Source organism: Nomascus leucogenys, chromosome 7b (assembly GCF_006542625.1).
Source record: "Nomascus leucogenys isolate Asia chromosome 7b, Asia_NLE_v1, whole genome shotgun sequence".
Taxonomy (NCBI): domain Eukaryota; kingdom Metazoa; phylum Chordata; class Mammalia; order Primates; family Hylobatidae; genus Nomascus; species Nomascus leucogenys.
The window spans coordinates 73,515,450-73,535,688 of NC_044387.1; the positions used below are offsets into that span (position 1 = coordinate 73,515,450).

At 35.4% G+C, this 20,239-nt stretch overlaps 1 protein-coding gene across 2 annotated transcripts in view; it reads left to right on the forward strand.

The window, feature by feature from the left end:
* Positions 1–20,239, forward strand: part of ARFIP1 (ADP ribosylation factor interacting protein 1) — a 129,912-nt gene that overhangs the window by 96,185 nt on the left and 13,488 nt on the right. For both annotated transcript variants that reach the window (XM_012508222.2, XM_012508223.2), the window contains exons 5-7: positions 3,551–3,772; positions 5,289–5,446; positions 10,688–10,862. In XM_012508222.2, coding sequence (XP_012363676.1) covers positions 3,551–3,772; positions 5,289–5,446; positions 10,688–10,862 — 555 coding nt within the window. The remainder of the gene's footprint in view (positions 1–3,550; positions 3,773–5,288; positions 5,447–10,687; positions 10,863–20,239) is intronic.

Sequence of the window (20,239 nt, forward strand, 5' to 3'; positions counted from 1 at the left end):
ATTTCTCCCATTTGGAATGGCTGTATTTACCCGATACCTGTACCCCCATTGTATCTAGGAACTAACTAGCTTGCTTTTGATTTTTACAGACTCATACACGGAAGGGACTTGCCTTGTCTCAGATGAGACATTGGACTGTGGACTTTTGGGTTAATGCTGAAATGAGTTCAGACTTTGGGGGACTGTTGGGAAGGCATAGTTGGTTTTGAAATGTGTGGACATGAGATTTGAAGGGGCCAGGGGTGGAATGATATAGTTTGGTTGTGTCCTCACCCAAATCCCAACTTGAACTGTATCTCCCAGAATTGCCATGTGTTGTGGGAGGGACCCAGGGATAGGTAATTGAATCATGGGGGCCGATCTTGCCTGTGCTGTTCTTGCGATAGTGAATCAGTTTCACGAGATCTGATACGTTTATCAGGGGTTTCCGATTTTGCTTCTTTCTCATTTTCTCTTGCTGCCACCATGTAAGAAGTACCTTTTGCCTCCCACTATGATTCTGAGGTCTCCCAGCCACGTGGAACTCTAAGTCCAATTAAACCTCTTTTTATTCCCAGTCTCAGGTATGTCTTTATCAGCAGGGTGAAAATGGACTAATACACTACTTAAATACTCAGAGTACACAGTTGACTGTTGCATAAATTCATAAACCAGTATAATGCTGATTCATGGTATTTTGTACACTATCACTGTATTTCACCCACCCTCTCCCAAGTAGAGAATCTGCATAGGTCAGTAATTTACTTTAGCTTCCTTTTGCCTCTTAAATTTAGCATCATTTGTCCTATTCTTCAAAATGAATTTTTCATTTATATGGAAAACTGAATAGGACCACCAGCTTATTGTAAGTGATCTCCATTTTCAGGGACTCCGAGGAAGGTTAAATAATTTAGATTGTTAATTGTCTTCCGTTTTAAACTTGCTTTATAATATATACTGATCTCCAATATTACATTTTATTTCAGTATATACTAGAAAGCAATTTAAATAAAAATCCACTGTAGAGATCATCTAAGACACTTCCTCTAGGACCCTGATGAGTTGGGAAATGGGTAGCAACTTTATATCTTCTCACTACAACTTCCTTTACAAATCTTCCCGTAGGAAATCTGTAGTACTCTCATTTCCAGATTCTTTAGGTTTTGCTGAAGAGTGTAGAATTATCAGATTGGAATATATGTGAATCTAGTTTTACAACTTCTTTCAAGTGTCCAGTTTATCTTAATTTGCCTTATAATCAGTATCATCTTACTCTTCCCACTGCTTTGGCTTCCTGGAAGCAAAAAACATTTCCTCATTAATTCTTCACCTCTATGCCTGCTTGTAACTGTTATTTCTGTGGGGAAAAAAAAGGCCACTCAGACAGTAGTGAGTACATTTCTCTCATTGTGCTAAGAAACAATGCTCCCTCAATGAATTCTGACTTAATGGATTATTATATCTAGGCTGCTGTGAAAGTACCACATGCTTTGGCTTGTGAGTAGAGTAAATGTCTCTGATAATATTGCATAGGTAAAACCCTGGTGTGGAAGAAAAATATGGGAATAAGTGACCTATCTATCTCCTTTATCTTGTTAAAATTTCAGGCATTATATCTTGCTGATGGTTTTCTTGTTAAAATCACATCTTCAATTCAACGTTTCTCTTGTGGTTTTCATTTCCTAGGAGTGTTTGTACGTTTTCCACAGTAATACTTTATCCCCTTCCATGGTTTTGATCTCTCACCTGTCCTGTTATTTGTGGTTAAGAATTTCTCTACTTTTAAAAAATAAAACTCTTTTGTTAAAAAAAAAAAAGTTTATAAGGATCCTTAGTTGATGAGAATAGAAAATGTGTTGGGAAGTAGAAAAATATATAAGCAGATTTGTGTATATTGACAAGAAAAAGTCTCAGATTATTTTGTTCATAGAAAAGAAATATTCAGGATATTATATATAGCATACTCTCATGTTTACTTTAAAAATATATGTGAGATTATATATGTTTGAAGGAAAGTCTAGTATACCTATCAGACTGTTAATAGTAGTTTTCTACTATTCAGTGTGATTAAAGGAAGAGGAAATTCACCTCTTATTTCATGCATTATTTTAATTTTTACCACAGACATTAATTCTGTAACCAGAACTTTGAAGAACATGATAAAGAGCAAGTTTTAAAAATTGTAGTACTGGCCGGGTGCGGTGGCTTATGCCTGTAATCCCAGCACTTTGGGAGGCCAAGGCGGGCAGATCACCTGAGGTCAGGAGTTCGAGACCAGCCTGACCAACATGGAGAAACCCCATCTCTACTAAAAATACAAAATTAGCTGTGTGTGGTGTCGCATGCCTGTAATCCCAGCTACTTGGGAGACTGAGGCAGAAGAATCACTTGAACCCGGGAGGTGGAGATTGTGGTGAGCTGAGATTGCACCATTGCACTCCAGCCTGGGCAACAGGAGTGAAACTCCATCTCAAAAAAACAAAACAAAAAATTGTAGTACTTATTTACTACTTTTTAAGAATATTTCTGATAACATTTAATGATGAGGTATATATTAATGCCCCAGTTATTCTTAAAATGTATTATTGAATTAAGTTGAGAGTAAAACATTAATACTAGAAAACTTATTTCCATGTGCTCTGAAATTACATACTTTTTAAAAATTACAGGTTTCTAGGCTGGGCACAACAGCTCATGCCTGTAATCCCAGCACTTTGGGAGGCCAAGGCAGGTGGATCAGTTGAGCGCAGGAGTTTGAGACCAGCCTAGCCAACATGGCAAAACCCCATCTCTACTAAAAATACAAAAAATTAGCTGGACTTGGTGGCACACGCCTGTAATCTCAGCTACTTAGGAGGCTGACACATGAGAATCACTTGAACCTGGGAGGTGGAGGTTGCAGTGAGCCGAGATTGGACCACTGCACTTCATCCAGCCTGGGCAACAGAGTGAGACTCCATCTCAGACAAAAAAAAAAAAATTATAGGTTTCTGTATTATTATTTCTGGGGCAGAATACAATAACATCATATAATACCACACTGTCTGAGTAAAAGTAACTTAGTAGTTTCTCTCTCTTCCTCTTTTCCCCCCGCCTTTCATTCCTTCCTTCCTTTTTCTTTCTTTATTCCTCATTCATACACACATATATATATACAAGTCATTTAAGGGGGAAGATAGAAGTAAAAGAGCATTTGAAAGCAATAAGAGAGTAGTATTTTGGTGCTCTTCTTATTCCTATATTAACAGTCTGTATTAGTCTTAATGCCAAATATCTCTGTTTTAGATAATTTACCCAAATGTACTAAACTTGCAAAATAATTATGTGAGAGAGTTCTTATGGCAGTATATAAGTTTGCTAAATATGTCTTAAAACTTCCTTTGATTAGTAATAATTATTAGACACGTCTGGTGAACTTACTTTCTGAGTCCTGATCAACTAAGGGAGCTGACAATTTTCAGTTTGTTACGCTAGCTTGTTTAAATCCAAAAAATGGTGTATGCCATATGCTCTAGCATTTATATTTTGTTTTGTTTTTTCTTTCTAAACAAAATGCATCTTCCACTTTTAGTGTACTCGACAGATTATCTCTGAGAAGCTAGGCCGTGGCTCAAGAACTGTGGACCTTGAACTTGAAGCTCAGATTGATATATTAAGGGATAACAAGAAAAAATATGAAAATATTTTAAAACTGGCTCAAACATTGTCCACCCAGCTTTTCCAGATGGTACATACCCAAAGGCAACTTGGAGATGCATTTGCTGACCTGAGTTTGAAGTCACTAGAACTTCATGTAAGATTATTCTAAATAACTATTAGGGATGGGAGAAAATGATAATAGAAGTATTCTAAGAGGTAATTTGTTATTGTGATTTGCTGAACTCTTAATGAAAATGGAATTCTGAGATTTTCTTTTAAAATATTTCGTATCACTTTGAGAAGGCCCAACTGACTTCTGTTAACTTTACTTTTTATGAATTATCGTATGTATATAAATTTTTCATATTTTTCTTCCTGTTTGTTAATATTTTATTTTGCCTTTTACTTCTTAATCAGTATCAAGGGTTACTGTTGTAGCATGTTCTGTTAACTTTTTCTAAAAGTTGTAAAAATGTTGTTTTCTGTATTATTCTGTTTCCAGTAACATTTATGTAGACTTCAGTGAAGTGTGTAACTTAGCTTGTGGAAATTTGGTGCCAAAAATCTTAAGCTGTCCTGCCTTTCATTTTAGTTTTTACATACATTGATTGTTAGTCTTTTTATGTGGTCCTTTATCTGCCAATATTTGCAAATCAAGGTCTATAATATTTTGAAGACTGAGTACAGAGTGGAGTTACATGGACATCTCTTAAATGGAAAATGGTTTTAGCATAATAAAGATAATTTTACTTTCCTGCTATTTTCTGAATTATTGAATACTTTGTCACCTAAGAAATGTAATTACAGCTATTGCAATAGCATTAAATTTGTATCTTCTAATATTCTAGTTAATTTAATATTACATTATTTGTTTCAACTGAAATTGAAAAGTGTTTTATAGCAAACTGGAGAATTATCAAATGATACATCTTAAAATATGTGATCGATTTTTTTATTTGGTTAGGTGCATTCCTGATTAATCTGTTAATTAGTAAAACTTGCACTGGAAAGCTTTCACTGCTGAATTACAGAGCTAGAGTTAGTTCTTGCCATATCCGAAGGAGTCATGTGTAATGTGTACTGCACCAAGATGCAGTTTATTCAAAAAGAATGAACTAAATCTGGTGTTGAGTGATCCTTCCTCAGTTGTGTGCCTAGATAGAGCTGAGCTTGGGAGTCAGCTAGTCACCAAGTTTACAAAGAAATATGTATTGTTAATATTTATACTTTGAGGAGAATCAGTCAAAACACAAAAAAATGCACTTTGTTTTATGTCTGAAAGTTTTAACCAATTATTACCTAATTTGGCTGTGAAAGTTATAGTTTCTCTGATTAATAATCTGCTATATTTTTCTTTCCAACAGCTGTGCTTATAGTATAATAGAAACAAAATGTAGAAATGAAAATATTGTTTCTACTACAAAGTAACTTAGAAAAATTATTTAGCTTTTAGGTATGTATCTGAGCTGATGACAATTTTGGTTTATTAGACTTTTTCAGTAATTATATAGCTAGCTGTGATTTTGATTCTTAAAGACGGAAAGAAAAAGTAAAACTGCTACAGCTAGATCTCTAAATCACATATTTTCCCATTAATGACGTGCTTGAGATTTTTAAATCACTTTTACTGATTTACTACTGCACAAATTAAGGTGACTTCTTTGTTTTAGGAAGAATTTGGCTATAATGCCGATACCCAGAAGCTGCTGGCTAAAAATGGAGAGACTCTTCTTGGGGCCATTAATTTTTTCATTGCTAGTGTGAACACTTTGGTGAATAAAACCATTGAAGATACATTAATGACTGTGAAACAGTATGAAAGTGCCAGGTAAGGTATACATTTTTACTGTGTTGTCTGTTTTACAGATGGCATATAATTCAGTTAATTTTTTGGTTACAAACAACAGAAACCAACTCTGGCCAATACGGGCAGGAAAAAAATGTACTGGAAAGTTATAGGATACCTCTACAGAACTGGGAGAAAGGTAGAGAACAAGATTCTGGAAACAACCAAGAACCAAAGCCAAGTTAAGCCTCAGAAGAATCTAATTAGAACCCCTATACTGGGTGCCCCTAGTACTTGATGCTGCCACAGCTACCATAAATAATTTCCTAAATACCCATGAATACTTGCTTCATTGCCTTGAGATTATCTAATTGAGCCTTGGTCATGTGCCCAAACCCTGCCTTCTAGTGAGTAGGGAAATGGAGGATCTCCCAGCTCCGGCTTCTTTAGAAGAGGACAGGGCCCTGTGTTCTACCAGGTAGGCATTACATGGTCCTCTATACTCTCGCCTAAATTTACCTTTCATCCTTATTACCACTACTTCCACAATAGCCAGACCCGTACTTTCAGTTTCTATTGAATAAATAAGCTCGTTTCGCCTCCGTGATTTTTGTTTGTTAGGATCAGTCATCTTCCATTTATCCAGATTATAACAAGCCTTCAAACCCTTTCGTATTTTACCTTTTATATAAATCAAATATTTGACTTGTATGTTGATAGCTGTTTATAATGCAGTGTTTTTATACATCCTATTTTAATGGGTTTTTATATATCCATATTCATATATATATGTATATATACATTTGCCCTGTCTCATAACTATCCTGTTAAATGGTGAACAAAATATATATTAAATATATTAATAAATATTTTGAAGGGTCTAAAATATGGCAGACCTATAATAGCCTTTTTTACCTTTTGATTCCAGGCCCAGTTTTTTCCCCATATGCCCTACCACTTTTATTTAAGTATCATTCTAGTCCCTTTTGAGGTTTTTTTCTTTTGAACACTCAAAATTCTTATTTTCCATTATACTTTTTATGCATAGTTGAAGATAAACTTTACCTTTTAGAAGGATAACTTTACTCTTTGGCCTCTTATCCTAGTTTAATGGTATGAGAAATACCTGTAAAAACTCCAAACTCATCTAGTATTTTTGCAATTGAGTGCTTATTAACTATATATTTCCTTACACTTCAATTAAGTAAAAGCTCAAATCATTTTGAAAAGTTAATTTTTGATGTTTTCACAAGAAGAGATGCTTCTGTCCCATACCATGTTTATTATGTCATTTTCCATTTAGTATTAAAGTATGAGATTCTTATTGACTTGAAAATGAAGGTCAAACAGCTGTGGTTGTGTGGAGGGGTAAGGGTGAGGATAGCTGTTAGTAAGATAGCCTTCTGTGGAAATCTCTTCAATAACATACTCAGTAATTGGTTCTTCAGTCTAAATTTAAATCCTTTCATGGAAATTATATTTTTCAAAGCGTTCATTGTATATACGAATTTAAAAATTCATTTATGTAAGTTTTACTTGATCCTTTTCTAAATTTGTCTGTTCCTTATTCATAATGTCCTAATTTGTTCATAATGGTACTCTTTCTTTTATCTCTAATCATTTTAAATATTCATATTTTCTAGTCTTTCTGATTGTTTTAACATGTATGGGTTTTAAAGATGAATATTGTTTTCTTCCAAAAATACCGCCACCACCTCCTAGTTAAGAACTTTGTGAATCTAGATTGTTTCTCTACTTTGCAATTGTCTACCTATCCTGAAATATATTTTCATTAATGATAATCTCTTTCCCTTCAGCTTTTATTTCTAAACAGTTTATAATTAATTTGTAGAGGAGAAAACACTCTAGAGGTTAAATGGTTTGCTCACTTGTAGTCAATTTCAAAGCCAAAATGAGAACCCATTGGTTCTCTATGGTTCACATTTTATCAGTAGGCCTTATACCTGAGTATTAGTGCCCTAAGTATAATGTGGTATAAGATCTCAGATTATAAAATACAGTATATAGGTTCATTTGGAACTTTTGAACAAAATTATAAATCAAGTTACATGTACTTGGTAGCTGGTTTCTTAAGGGAAACCCTTACACAGCCTCTGTGTATACTTTAAAAAACAACAACAGTAATGTTGTTTTTGTTTTATGTCATCCCATAATTTATCCTTTTTTATTCAAATTACAATGTATGATCTTATTCATTAAGCTTAGCTTGGGGTTTGACTTTTCTGTTGTTTATGAAATAGCTGTGGAATTGGCTAGTTGTTAACACTAAAACATTGCCTACTGGTAGATAATAGTCACAAAGAATCCAAGGTTAAAAGTTTTTCAGTAGCTGAATTTTCTTCTCTGTCAAAGCCAGAATTTACTGACTTTTAGGGCAAGGGTCATCTATTTGATCAGTACAAAAAGTGGTAATTTAGGCAAATGCCTGAGTGGCCTTTTAATGCTCCCTATTATGCATTGTGTACAAGTATTTCCTAGCCCTCTGGTGCTTCATGTATAGAAAATCTTGTAACAGCCCATTCAACACTTCTCCACAGCAGCACCAACAAGGGAGTCAATTGTGGTCAAGACTTTTCAGATGTGGACACCTGTTCTCTAGAAGTTTTACATAAGCCATAAAGTAACGGTCACTAATTTTGTTGATATGGACTCAGTTCAGATGGGCAACCTTGAACTGAAGTTGCTTTTTGAAAACTTAGTGAGCTTCTCTTCTTTTTGGTAATGAGCACTGTTAGAGAAGCTATTATGGAAAGTTTTACTTTGGTACCACCTACAAACTCTGAATGTAAAATTAAGAAATATAAGGTCAGTATTATAAGTTTGAATATGTTTAAATTAATCACTGTTGTTTAGAAATGTGTTCCAAGGCTATTGAAGGATATTTGTCCTTAGATTAAATCACCGTGTATTACTGTTTATTTAGTTCTACTTTTCTCTTTTATTTCCTATTGTTTTTAGTGTGCTTGCTTCTAGATACCCCTCTTCTAATTTGGCCATAATAATAAGCATTCTAAAGGTATCAGTTATTACCAGGTATCCTGTGTGTTTTATCTATATGAAGTTTTTGTGGAGGTTTTTATTCACATTTATAGATTGAAAAACTGGAGCACAAAGAGATTAAATAACTAGCTCAAGATAGAGCCAAAAGGCAGAGAGGTCACTCAGCTTGGCTCCTGAACCCATGGATTTAACTAACTAGTTATTATTGCCAAGTCAGTCTTGCCTCCTAAATCCTTTATATTTGTCTCCTTAGCTCCAATGCCTTTCTCCTGATTCAGTGACTCATTTCTTATATGGCCATCATCTTCTAATAGGTTTCCTTGCTCCTGATTTTTTAATCGTTTATTCTATCCTCCATCTCTTACACTACCACCAGAGTCATCTTTCTATCCTGATACAATCATGTCATTTTTATGTCAGATCAACATTCTTCAGTGGCTTCCTGTCACTTGTCCTACTGGATTAAATTTAAACCCTTTAACATGGCCTGTAGGGCTGCTTACTTTCAATCCTGCCTGCCTGTTTGATGTTAATTTCTTCCATTGTCATGTTCCAATTTCAGATTCTGACATACTGAATTCCCAAATGTGTCATTGTATCTTACAAATCTATGCCTTTGTCCATGCTATTCTCTTCAGAATCAGAGTATTCTACTGGTTTCCCTATCCCAATTCACCTAGCCAGCTTTTACTATCCTTCAAATTTTAATTATAGTATTTTAATTCTGTCTGAGATACCTTTTCAGATACCTAATTAAATAATTATTCCTCTTGATTTCCATTATACCTTACCCTCCTTTATGTAGTTCTTATTATCTCATTTTGTTGTAATTGTTTACAAGGTTCTTTTCCTCTAGAACACAAGCTTGTTGAGGATAAACATATCTGTTCATCTTTATAGCTCTACTTTCTAACACAGTGCCTGGAACGCAGAAAGTGCTCACTTGAGAATTGTTGAATGAATCAATGTATCAGTGAATGAATGAATGGTTCTCTTTTGACCCTGAAAGAGGTCAGTTAAATTAAATCTTAACTCATACTGCTAAGTTCAGTATGAGTTAAGAATAAATTAGGATCAGTGTGAAGGACTGATGTATTCTTTCTCAAGTCATATATGCAATATAGATTATGTTATTTAAAGTATTGTTAATTCCCAGAATAGAAGATGTGAATTATACCCCTATTATCTCCAAATAAAGAGCTTTAGTTTTAGGGTATAAGCTTTGTGATTCTGATCTTGACTAAATTAGAGGTCACTTTGCTTCTTCTTTGCTGAGTACTGAATAGTTGAAGCTGCTGGATAAATCACTGTTTAATAAGCAAGGTAGTACTATACTTAGGCGCTGTGGTAGAGCTATTATGAGGGGTTATGGGATCTTGGAGTGGTGACAGTGGTGGGATAACTATTTGAGTTGATGGGGGGAGAATATCAGAGTGAGGCATCTTACAGAACACAGGATGGTAAGTGCTTTACAATAGATACTGTTGTTACATTCTGAATACTGATGTTACAGAAATTCATCTAGAGTTGTGTTGTCAAGTATAGTAGCCACACATTTCTGGTGAGCACTTGAAATGTGGCCAGTCTGAATTGAGATGGGATAGAGGTGTAAAATACACAGTGGATTTCAAAGACTCACTACCCACTCTCCAAATGTACAGTACCTCATGAATAATTCTGTTATATTGATTACATGCCACAATGATTAATATTTTAGATATATTGGATAAAGTGAAATATATTGATAACAGGTGGAATTATTATTTCATTGTAACTACTAGAAAATTTTAAATTACATGTGTTGCTTACATTACATTTTTGTTGTGCATTGCTAACCCAGACTTTTTTCAGAACCATTTACACTTCTGTTAGTTTTAGTATGCCATTCTGGAGTCTGCTGTCCTTACCTGCTTTGCCTCACCAGTATTAAGCAATTCACATGGGGTATTTATTCTATCCTTGATCTTGTTTTGACATTTATTTTTTTTAACTGGTTTTTAGATTTTGGAAATTTTACTTGTCAGTTAATACTGTGCTTTGAGAGAAATAGTTAGAGATTAACCAGCAGCTTTTCCCCTGTTCTTATTTGAATAGCTTTGTTTTTAAAGAAATAATGATTTCAAAAGCGTCAAGTAGAATATGTGTGAGAATTTTATATATTTTATTGTATAGTATGAGACTGAATATTATATATTTCCAACCCATCTTTTGAACATATTTTACTCTTTTTGTAGTATGCTTCACTTATTCTTTTCTTTCCAGGATTGAATATGATGCATATCGCACTGATTTGGAAGAACTGAATCTTGGACCACGTGACGCAAACACTCTGCCAAAGATTGAGCAGTCACAGCATCTCTTCCAAGCACATAAGGAAAAATATGATAAAATGCGCAATGATGTTTCTGTCAAATTGAAATTTCTGGAAGAAAATAAGGTAAATTATTTACCTTGTAAGGCCTTTCTGTGGACTTAAAGTCACCCTAAAGAGAGATAGTCAGTTTTTCTCTTTCTCTTAACTCTCTTGTATGACAATTGCAAGAAGAAATTCCATTTGTAATCAGTGTTTGAGTTTTTAGAAGTATACAAAATTTATTTACCTTTCTTTGATAAAAGTTGTCAATGCCACTGTCCTAGTCTTTCACATATAACACATGGCAAAAAGTATTTGATGGGCAGCCATTGATCTTTGGATTGGCGTTGGTAGCAAGTGCTTTAAAAATTGAAATAATCATAGATTATGCTCTGAATATTTTGAAGCTTTTCTATTAATGATAGGTACAGATTTCAGGAAAAGAACTACGGCATTCTTCCCAGTAACTGATAAATGAAAAATAAAAGGTCCAGCTTAGGGCTGCTGTTAGCATAACCTAGGAGAAGGAAGCCAAGAGATCCATTTTCCACATTTTTTTCGTATGTGAACACATCTAAGGACTAGAGCAACGAGGGCTGAACTGGACCAGCTGTAGGTTTCAGCAGGAAGTGGATTCATATACTAATAGACTCCTGTGTTTTGGTTTAAGCAAAAGGACAGTTTCTCATGTTTGACATATCTCTATTGCATATTCAGCTTTGTATGCAGGATTGCAGTTCTGGAAATGGGAAATGAGTGAGCATGGTACGGAATAGGTGTAGTGCAGTCCTATAAAGATGGGTCTCACCATTGCACATTGGTTGTTTTTTCTGGGCATTTCACATCCTATGAAGTCATGACAGGTCTTCAGCTGTACTCTCTTCCAGGTACCCTCTTAAAATTTGTTTTTCAGTTCTCTCAGGAAACAGTCATGTTTATATTCTCCTCCATAACATCAAAGGGCGTTTTAGTAAACTATAACTGTCAGTATCTTATTGTTTTCTTTAACATTTCCTTAGAAACTCTCATGGCTACTATAAAACCTATAAAATAATATATTTCTTTGGGATCCACCTAGTCCAGCACTTTCACGGACTTTTTTTTTAAGCTGCTATGGGTGAAAATTACTCACCAGAGAACATTATAGTGGCAATAAAGGAAACCTCAGCAGAGTTGTTAGAAAAATTGCCTGGCATCGTTCAGACAGAGCCCAGTGCAGCCTTCTGGTATTCATTAGCTGAACACATAAGATTGCATTCATTTTAGTCATATATATACCTGTTTTACTGTGTGTGTGTGTGTGTATATTTATGTGTGTATATATACTATATACAGTATATATATGCACTATATATAGTATATATATACACTAATATATACTATATGTTATAGTATATATGTACACACTATATATTTATATATTTTAGTCATATATACATATTCATTTTAGTCATATATATTTAGTCATATATATAATGGATGTGAATATATCAATATTTAGATAATAGACATTATATATTTTAAATATAAAAATATTTTTGACATTCCGCCCTGTCATCACTACACAATAATACTAAAAGAGGTATGCTAGGAGAATATACATGTTTGATAGAAAAGTAGACAACCATAGTGAAACCTAAGGTTCACGGGATTTAAAGGAAGAGAGAATCAAATGGTAATTGGAAGCCAGATTATACCAAGCCTTGACCACGTACAGACTGAATTGTGGCCTTGGCATGTACACTGAGCAGGGAGGGAAGAAGGAGACACCTTCATACACAGCCAGGTCGTCTCTATAAATTTTAAATATCAATCAGATGAATCTTACTTCTAATTTTATCTTGTAAATATTGAAGAATTTTTAAAGTTGAGAGTAGCAGGAAAAAGTCATTTAGAAAGTCTCTTTCTTTCTTAAAGAAAGAAAGTAGAAGCACACATACTAATTAGGAATCTTTTATAGCCAAATGAAATGATTAAGGGCCTGAACTAGGGTCTTTGCAATAGTAGTATGAAGGAAGGAATATGGTGATTTTAAGGCTGCATGACAGGGGCCGGAAAATTAAAATAGGAAGCTGGTGTGGCCTCAAGGGGGTAAGGGTAAAGGATTGGTAATTTCTTCTATTGGATCCAGTGTTTAGTTTGAGATGATGACAGAATACTCAAGTGGAAACAATTGGTAGGAATTTGATGATGCGTGTTTAGAGTTTGGATGAACAGGGTCAGGGCTTCAGATATGAAGGCTTGGAAGTTATTGCTTTAAGAATAATGTTATTACTACTATTAAATAAAAATAGAAAATTGCTTCTATTCTCAAGGATTTTATATTCTTAGATGATGTCTTCGTCTTTTTGGGCTGCTGTACGGTAACAAAATACCATAAACCGAGTAGCTTATAAACAAGAGAGAATTATTTCTTTCAGTTCTAGAGTCTGGGAAGTTCACAATGAAGGTACCAGTGTCTGGTGAGGGCCCACCTTCTGACTCATAGATGGCTCCTTGCTATATCCTCACATGGTGGAACAGGGAGGGGTCCCTCCCATTCCTTTATTATGAGGGCACTAATCCCATTTATGAGGACTGTACCTCCCAAAGGTGATTAATACCTTCTAATACCATCACATTGGGGGTGAAGATTTCAGCATTTGAATTTGGCAGGGACACAAGCATTCAGACTGCAGCAGATAGCATAGATATTCTTTGTTTTGGCTTTCCACAGTTGTCATCAAGGTTAAGTTTGAATTTGAACTGAGTAATCAGCTATGTCTAAAGTAAAATCTATAAAGAAACTTTGGTCTTTGTATATTTTTTATTTAACTCTTCAAAATGATGAAGTATTGTTGGACTGTTATTTTAAGTAGTAATTGTCATTTAGAAGATGACAGAGAGCCATGAGAGAACTTTTCTTGTTTTTTTTTGTTATTGTTGAGCAACGTTTACTCTTTTCTGTTATTTTTAATAGCTTTAAAAAGGAAGGAAAAGCAGGTTTTTAGCCTAGGAACTGTCTGTCATCCGTGTTTGCTTTCTTGGTAATTTGAAATGCCTCAAGTCTAGGTTTTTTGTTCTTTTGTTAAACTGTAGGTGAATTTGTACTTCAACATCTCTTTTATGTGTGGTTGCTAGGTAATCTACTTAGCACTTTAATTTGTTTATTCGTTTGTTTGTTTCTTGTTTTTGTTTGAGACGGAGTCTCTCTATGTTGCCCAGGCTGGAGTGCAGTGATGCAATCTCTGCTTACTGCAATCTCCACCTCCTGGGTTCAAGCAATTCTCTTGCCTCAGCCTCCCTGTAGCTGGGATTACAGGTGCGTGCCATCATGTCCAGCTAATTTTTTTTTTTTTTCAGTAGAGACAGATTTCACCGTGTTGGCCAGGCTGGTCTCGAACTCCTGACCTCAGGTGATCCACCCGCCTGGGCCTCCCAAAGTGCTGGGATTACAGGCATGAGCCACTGCACCAGGCCCAACACTTTAATTTGAAGAAAACATAGTATACTCTTCCTATTTCTTCCCCCCAACCACTCCCCATCCCCTGCTTGTTTTTAGAGATACTGGATCTCACTATGTGGCCCAGGTTAGATTTGAACTTCTGGACTCAAGCAGTTTTCCCACCTCAGCCTCCCAAGCAGCTGGGACTACAGGCGCATGCCACCATATCCCGCTAGTCGTCCTGTTTCTTAACAGGAAGAAATGAAACATCAATGAATGTGCTGTTCTGTAATTCGATAATGTCCTAAAGACTACTGCAGTATATACACCTGTTTTTGCAGCTTTTCCCTCTCTCTCTCTCTCTCTCTTTTTGGCTTTCTTTTGGTTCTCATATCATGGCTTTTGGAATATCTTTTCATAACACTTCTCTTCTAAAATGAGAAGCCAGATAACCAAACAACGAGAATAGGGCATAAAGTAAAAGCAAGCAGTCCTTGAGTATGGGACTAAAAGCCAGCCATGCGACTATAGTAATAAGCTTTAGCATTTAGTGTTTTTGTTTGTTTCCTCTTAGAACTTTTTTTAAATTTTGAGGCAGATCAGGAGTTAAGGTCTTAGCTATAAAATTGATGTGTTTATATGTACTTAGTCTAGCCTTTCTTCCCTATGGCAAAACAAAGAGGGAAGCTGTATAAAACACTCACATTTCTGCATATATGCGTGATAAATGCACCTAAGGGTATTTGTCATTTACCCTTAATGAAAAATATGTGTTGTTCTACTATTTATAGTTCGTATTTTCTGTCTCTTCACCCCTGATTTAGTTGTGTTTGCCTTTAACCTAAACAATCCTTATTCATCTCTGATATTCTCTTCTTTGTTTACTAAACCACATTGAGTTGTGTAGCAGTAAAGACATAGCTCGTTAGTCTTCTAATATTTCTCCTTTCATCAGTATTTCTTCTTTTTGAGAACTTTAAATAATGTAACTTGAGCTATTTTGTGACTTAAGACAGTTTGTTTACCTGTTATTGTTTCTTTCAGAGTTCAAAACAAAACATAAACTAGTTTAGTAAAGAGAAAGAATAATAGACATTTCTGGTGCTTTGTAGACTTTGTGAGAGTAGATACCATGCTTTCTTTTACAGCCCTCATAAAGCCTAGCAATGGTGCAGGTATGTAGTACTCATTCAGCAAGTGCATGTTTGCATTCTTCCCAGAATTAGAGGCGCACTACAGGGATTGGAAGGAGATGGAAGTGAATGAAAGTCAACTCAGAGAGGATAAAAGGCGGAATCCTGATTACCTCACTCTTTGCTTTCGTGAGGCCAAAGCATAGTCTCTCAGAAATGCTTCTGTTTTCTGCAGTGTTTACTGTTTGCATGGAAAGAGGAGGCAAAAAGTTAAAGAAAAATATGCCGATCAATGTAAGCAACTCATGTTTTTTTTTTTAGATAGCTTTTTATGTGGCTTGGAACTATAAAGATGTGAAAAAATAGTTGAAGGTTAATTTTTTCTTTAAGGTGACTGTAATTTAACTTGGGAATGATAAATCTCAAGGGCTATGAATATATTGGGAGTGGGATCTGAGTGTATCAAAAGATTCAACAAAGCAGTTTGGAGTATAAATATAAAAAGCAAGGGTTTTATTCTTATTTTAAGAAGTATAAAATACACTCCTACTCTAAGATAATGTCAAATTAGCTATAACCATTAAATGCAGGTTTGTTTCATTATTATGTTATATTTTAGTGACTTAAAGGATGACAGAGGAGGCAGAAAAAGATGAACCAGACTTGGGATCTATCCTGGACACATATTTGATTTATACAGTTACTTAATTTAAAAAAATTTCTTAAAAGTTATAGTCATTCCTAATCTTAGATATGAAAACTGTTGTTTTCACTCACAGTGTTTCATATATAATCACAATACAATAACATTCCTGTATATTAGGATTTCTTTTCTAATATATTATTTAACACGCCTGTAATCCCAGCACTTTGGGAGGCCAAGGTGGACGGATCACTTGAGGTCAGGAGTTTGAAACCAGCCTGGCCAACATGGTGAAACCTCGTCTCTACTAAAAATACAAAAATTAGCCTAGCATGCCCGTAATTCCAGCTACTCCCAAGGCTGAGGCAGGAGAATCATTTGAACCTGGGAGGCGGAGGTTGCAGTGAGCCGAGATTGCGCCACTACACTCCAGCCTGGGTGAAAGAGCGAGACTCTGTCTCAAAAGAAAAACAAAAATGCTCAAAGCCTAGTACTTTTTTGTAAAAATACACTAAAGGTTTGGAAAAGCTTTGAGGGCAGAAGTATTCTTTGCTTACTAAAACTTCTCTTTGAGAGGAAAAAATGTAAATCTCAGAATTTAAAAAATAGATACGTGTTGCCAAAGTTTAAGGAGCATGTTGATACCTAATGTGCACAAGGAGATACATTCTTGAAATCTCTTTTCCCATTGTCAAAAGAAAAAGAACCCCAATTTCTTCTTGAGTACTTTAAATCATGTCAGTGACTTAATGTCACCTTTACTTCCAAAGCAAAAACAGTAGTACTTCTTGTTGTGTGCTCCTAGGGAAAGTGAGATTAAGTTATATAGGTGAAAGAACTACCTGGTTCCAAATTTTAAAATAAGCATTTATGGGTTGATGTCTGTAAGCATAACAAGCAACCAGGGAGTTCATAGTGCTGGACACAAAAGAACTTGCCTTTCAACACTCTGCGCCAAATATTACTACCTACATTTGGATTCTGTGAGTCATTCTCATATTCATGCAACTTTACTTTCAGACTTGATTTTGGCTGTGACTGGTGCTCTCAAGGGAAGGTACATGGTCAGTTAAGAGTGGTTGGGGAAGGCCTTCATGAGGGAGTGATGCTGAACATTAACATCACTTAATGTTGAGAAAGTGAGAAACTGAGAACCAGAGAGTATTCCAGGAAGGAATATCAGCATGTGTAACTGCCTTGTGGCAGGAGAGGGTGTGGTATGGTGAAAGAATGAATGTAAATAGAGCCAGTGTGACCAGAACATAGGGAGACAGCTGGAGAGATAAGTGGCGGCCAGACTATGTAGCCCTGATAGGCCATATTAGGGAAAAGTTTAATATCAGTGGGAAGCCCTTGAAATAATTATTAGCAAATGATGGGTCTAAAATATGGAGGATAGATCTTAGTAGGGCCTAAGAGTAAGTATAGTAGCTTAGACAAGAAATGGTAGGAAATTGGATTACAGTAGTGATAGTGGAAATGGAGTGAACTGAAGGCTTCGGGAGATATTTAAAAGGTAAAACAAATCCATGTAAAACAGTAAGAAAAACTGATGTATAATTGGCACCTTTCACATTTTATTCCTTTATTCAGCAAATATTGATGGAGTGCTCTTTTTATTTGTATTTATTTAGTTATTTGAGACAGGGTCTCACTGTGTTGCCCAGGCTGGAGTGCAGTGGTGCTGTCATAGCTTACTGTAGTCTTGAACTCCTGGCCGTAAATGATCCTCCTACCTCAGCGTTCCAAGTAGCTGAGACTACTGGTACATGCCATTGCACTTGGCTTTTTTTTTTTTTTTTTTGAGATAGGGTCTTGTTTTGTGATCCAGGCTAGAGTATAGTGGTGTGATCATGGCTCACTGCAGCCTTTACCTCCCAGGCTCAAGCAGTCCTCCCACCTCAGGCTTTAGAGTAGATGGGAGGACAGGCATGTGCCACCAGGCCTGGATAATTTTTTTATTTTTTTGTAGAGACAGAGTTTCACTATGTTGCCCAGGCTGTTTTCAAACTCCTGGCCTCAAGCAGTCCTTCTGCCTCAGCCTCCCAAAGAGCTAGGATTATAGGCGTGAGCTGCCATGCCAGATCTTGTGGATTGCTTTTTATATGCCAGTCACTGAGTTAGGTGATAGAGGTATAATGGTCTTACACTCACAGAGCTTATAGTCAAGTAAGACAAATAGGCATTAACCAAACAATTATGTAAATACAAGCTGTGGTAAGTGTGATGAAGGGAAAATAGAAATGTCATGTGTGTATACAAAGGACTTGGCCAGGTGTTTGTGTTGCCAGGGAGGGGCTGGGGTATCATGGAAGGCTTCCCTGAGGCAGTGATATTGGGGCCAAGATACAAAGAGAGAGGAGTAAGGTAAAGGTATGTGATGGAAAGAGATTTTAATTAGAAGAAACAGCGTATGTTGACGGTCATTGAGGCCAGAGCATAATGGGAGTGGGAGAAATAGCACTGGATGAAGCTGGAGAGGTAGTTTAGGGCCTACACAAAGATGAAATAACATAGGTACAAGGTTATTCATTGCAGCATCACTTGTTATTTCTAAAGATGAGAAAGAACTCAATGGTTCAGCAGTAAAGGACTAATTGAATAAACTGGTTTTTTCATACAGTGAAATACTTTGCAGCTCTTTAAAAAAATGAGAGTGCTAATGACAGAAAGCTCCTCAGGACAGGCAATTACATGAAAAGAGCAAAGTACAAAGTAGTGTTTATTTTACAGTATCTTATGTGTAAGAAAAGAAGAATGTATAATCATATTTTCCTGTATTTGCGTAAAGAAAAACTGGAAGGATTAATAAAGTCAGTTACCTATAGAGGGAACAGGGTGAATGGAAACAGGAATGAAAATGAAATCTCTCATTGTATACTTTTTATATCTTTTTAATTTTGAACCACATATATGTCTTACCTATTCAGAAAAATAATACTTTTAAAAAGATAGGAAAATAAGTTAGCTTAAAAAAAAGTTAGCTAGAAAATGTTTTTTAAATTCTATGCCTTTTTTCCAAAATGAGACTTAAAATAGACTTGTATTTCTCAAATATAGTCTTTAATTTTCCTCTTAGCTCAAAATTAGATGATTAATTCTGTGTTGGTAAGAAAAGAAACAGTTAACTTAGACTGTGAGTTCTGTTGCAACATCATTCTTAAATGACAGAGTAGAAATAGTGCAATATCGTACCTTTCATTTATAGAAGAAAATATTTTAACATATGGTGCAACATTTGCTGCTGTTAGTGATTTGTCTTTTTAAACCTGCATGGAAGAGGCAAAATTTGCTTGTGGTTTGCATTGCCTCCTTTCTCTCTTTAGAAATGAGGCAGAGATGAACTGTCTTTATATAAACCATACAGCCAAAAAGAACTGTGAGTTATAGGTTGATTTTTAAACTAGACTCATCCAACCCGTACCTGTTTGGAATAAATCAAGGTAATTGTAATTGTTGAAGAGTGAGTAGGGATGAAAGCCTGAGTGGGTGCTGGGGAGAAGCACACCTAGCTAACCAATTCATATAGTTTTTTTTACCAGTTGTGCTAAGATTCCAGCATGACAATTTTTGTAAGGGAGGGATATTTTGTATACAGTATTGAAAAGATTTCCAGAAAGGATAGCTTTATAATCATGAGTTACTGTTCTTATAGACTTGGTTCTTTTTCGGCAATCATAAGTTACTTATATATTTTCTAACCCTTTTTGGTCAGAAGCCATCAACTTACTATAGAGTAGGATTAGAGTTTCTTATTCTGCTGTGTATGTTGGAGGTCAGGGAATTGTTAATTGTTCCTTTCACTTTAAATGAAAAGAATTCACTTTAAAAATTTACTTTTTAATCATTATTGCTGTGATGTGTCTATTCTAATGGTTGATATACATGTGTGCTCTTCAGATCCACATTTCACTTATTTTGCCAGCCTTGGGTATTAGCCAACTTGATTTGCCAGGTTTGTGATAAAGGTGAGTTTTTAAGTGATCAATGTGATACTTGAACAGATCACTAATAACTGAATTGGTTGTGCTGTTGATGATGGTACTGGGTGCTTACGGCTGTGACTTTGCTATACTTTTTTAGTTCTTAGTAGTTATGGTTCCTTCAGTTCGCTTAAAAGTAAAACCTTTAATTAGTATTTCTGAGAAGTCTCAGAAGACACTAGCAGTGTTTAAGAATTTGACTTTGCAATGTTCTTTTTAACCTTTTCTTGAAATTCTGTCAGTAATGACTCAGCATTTTCATGTTGACCATAATTTCC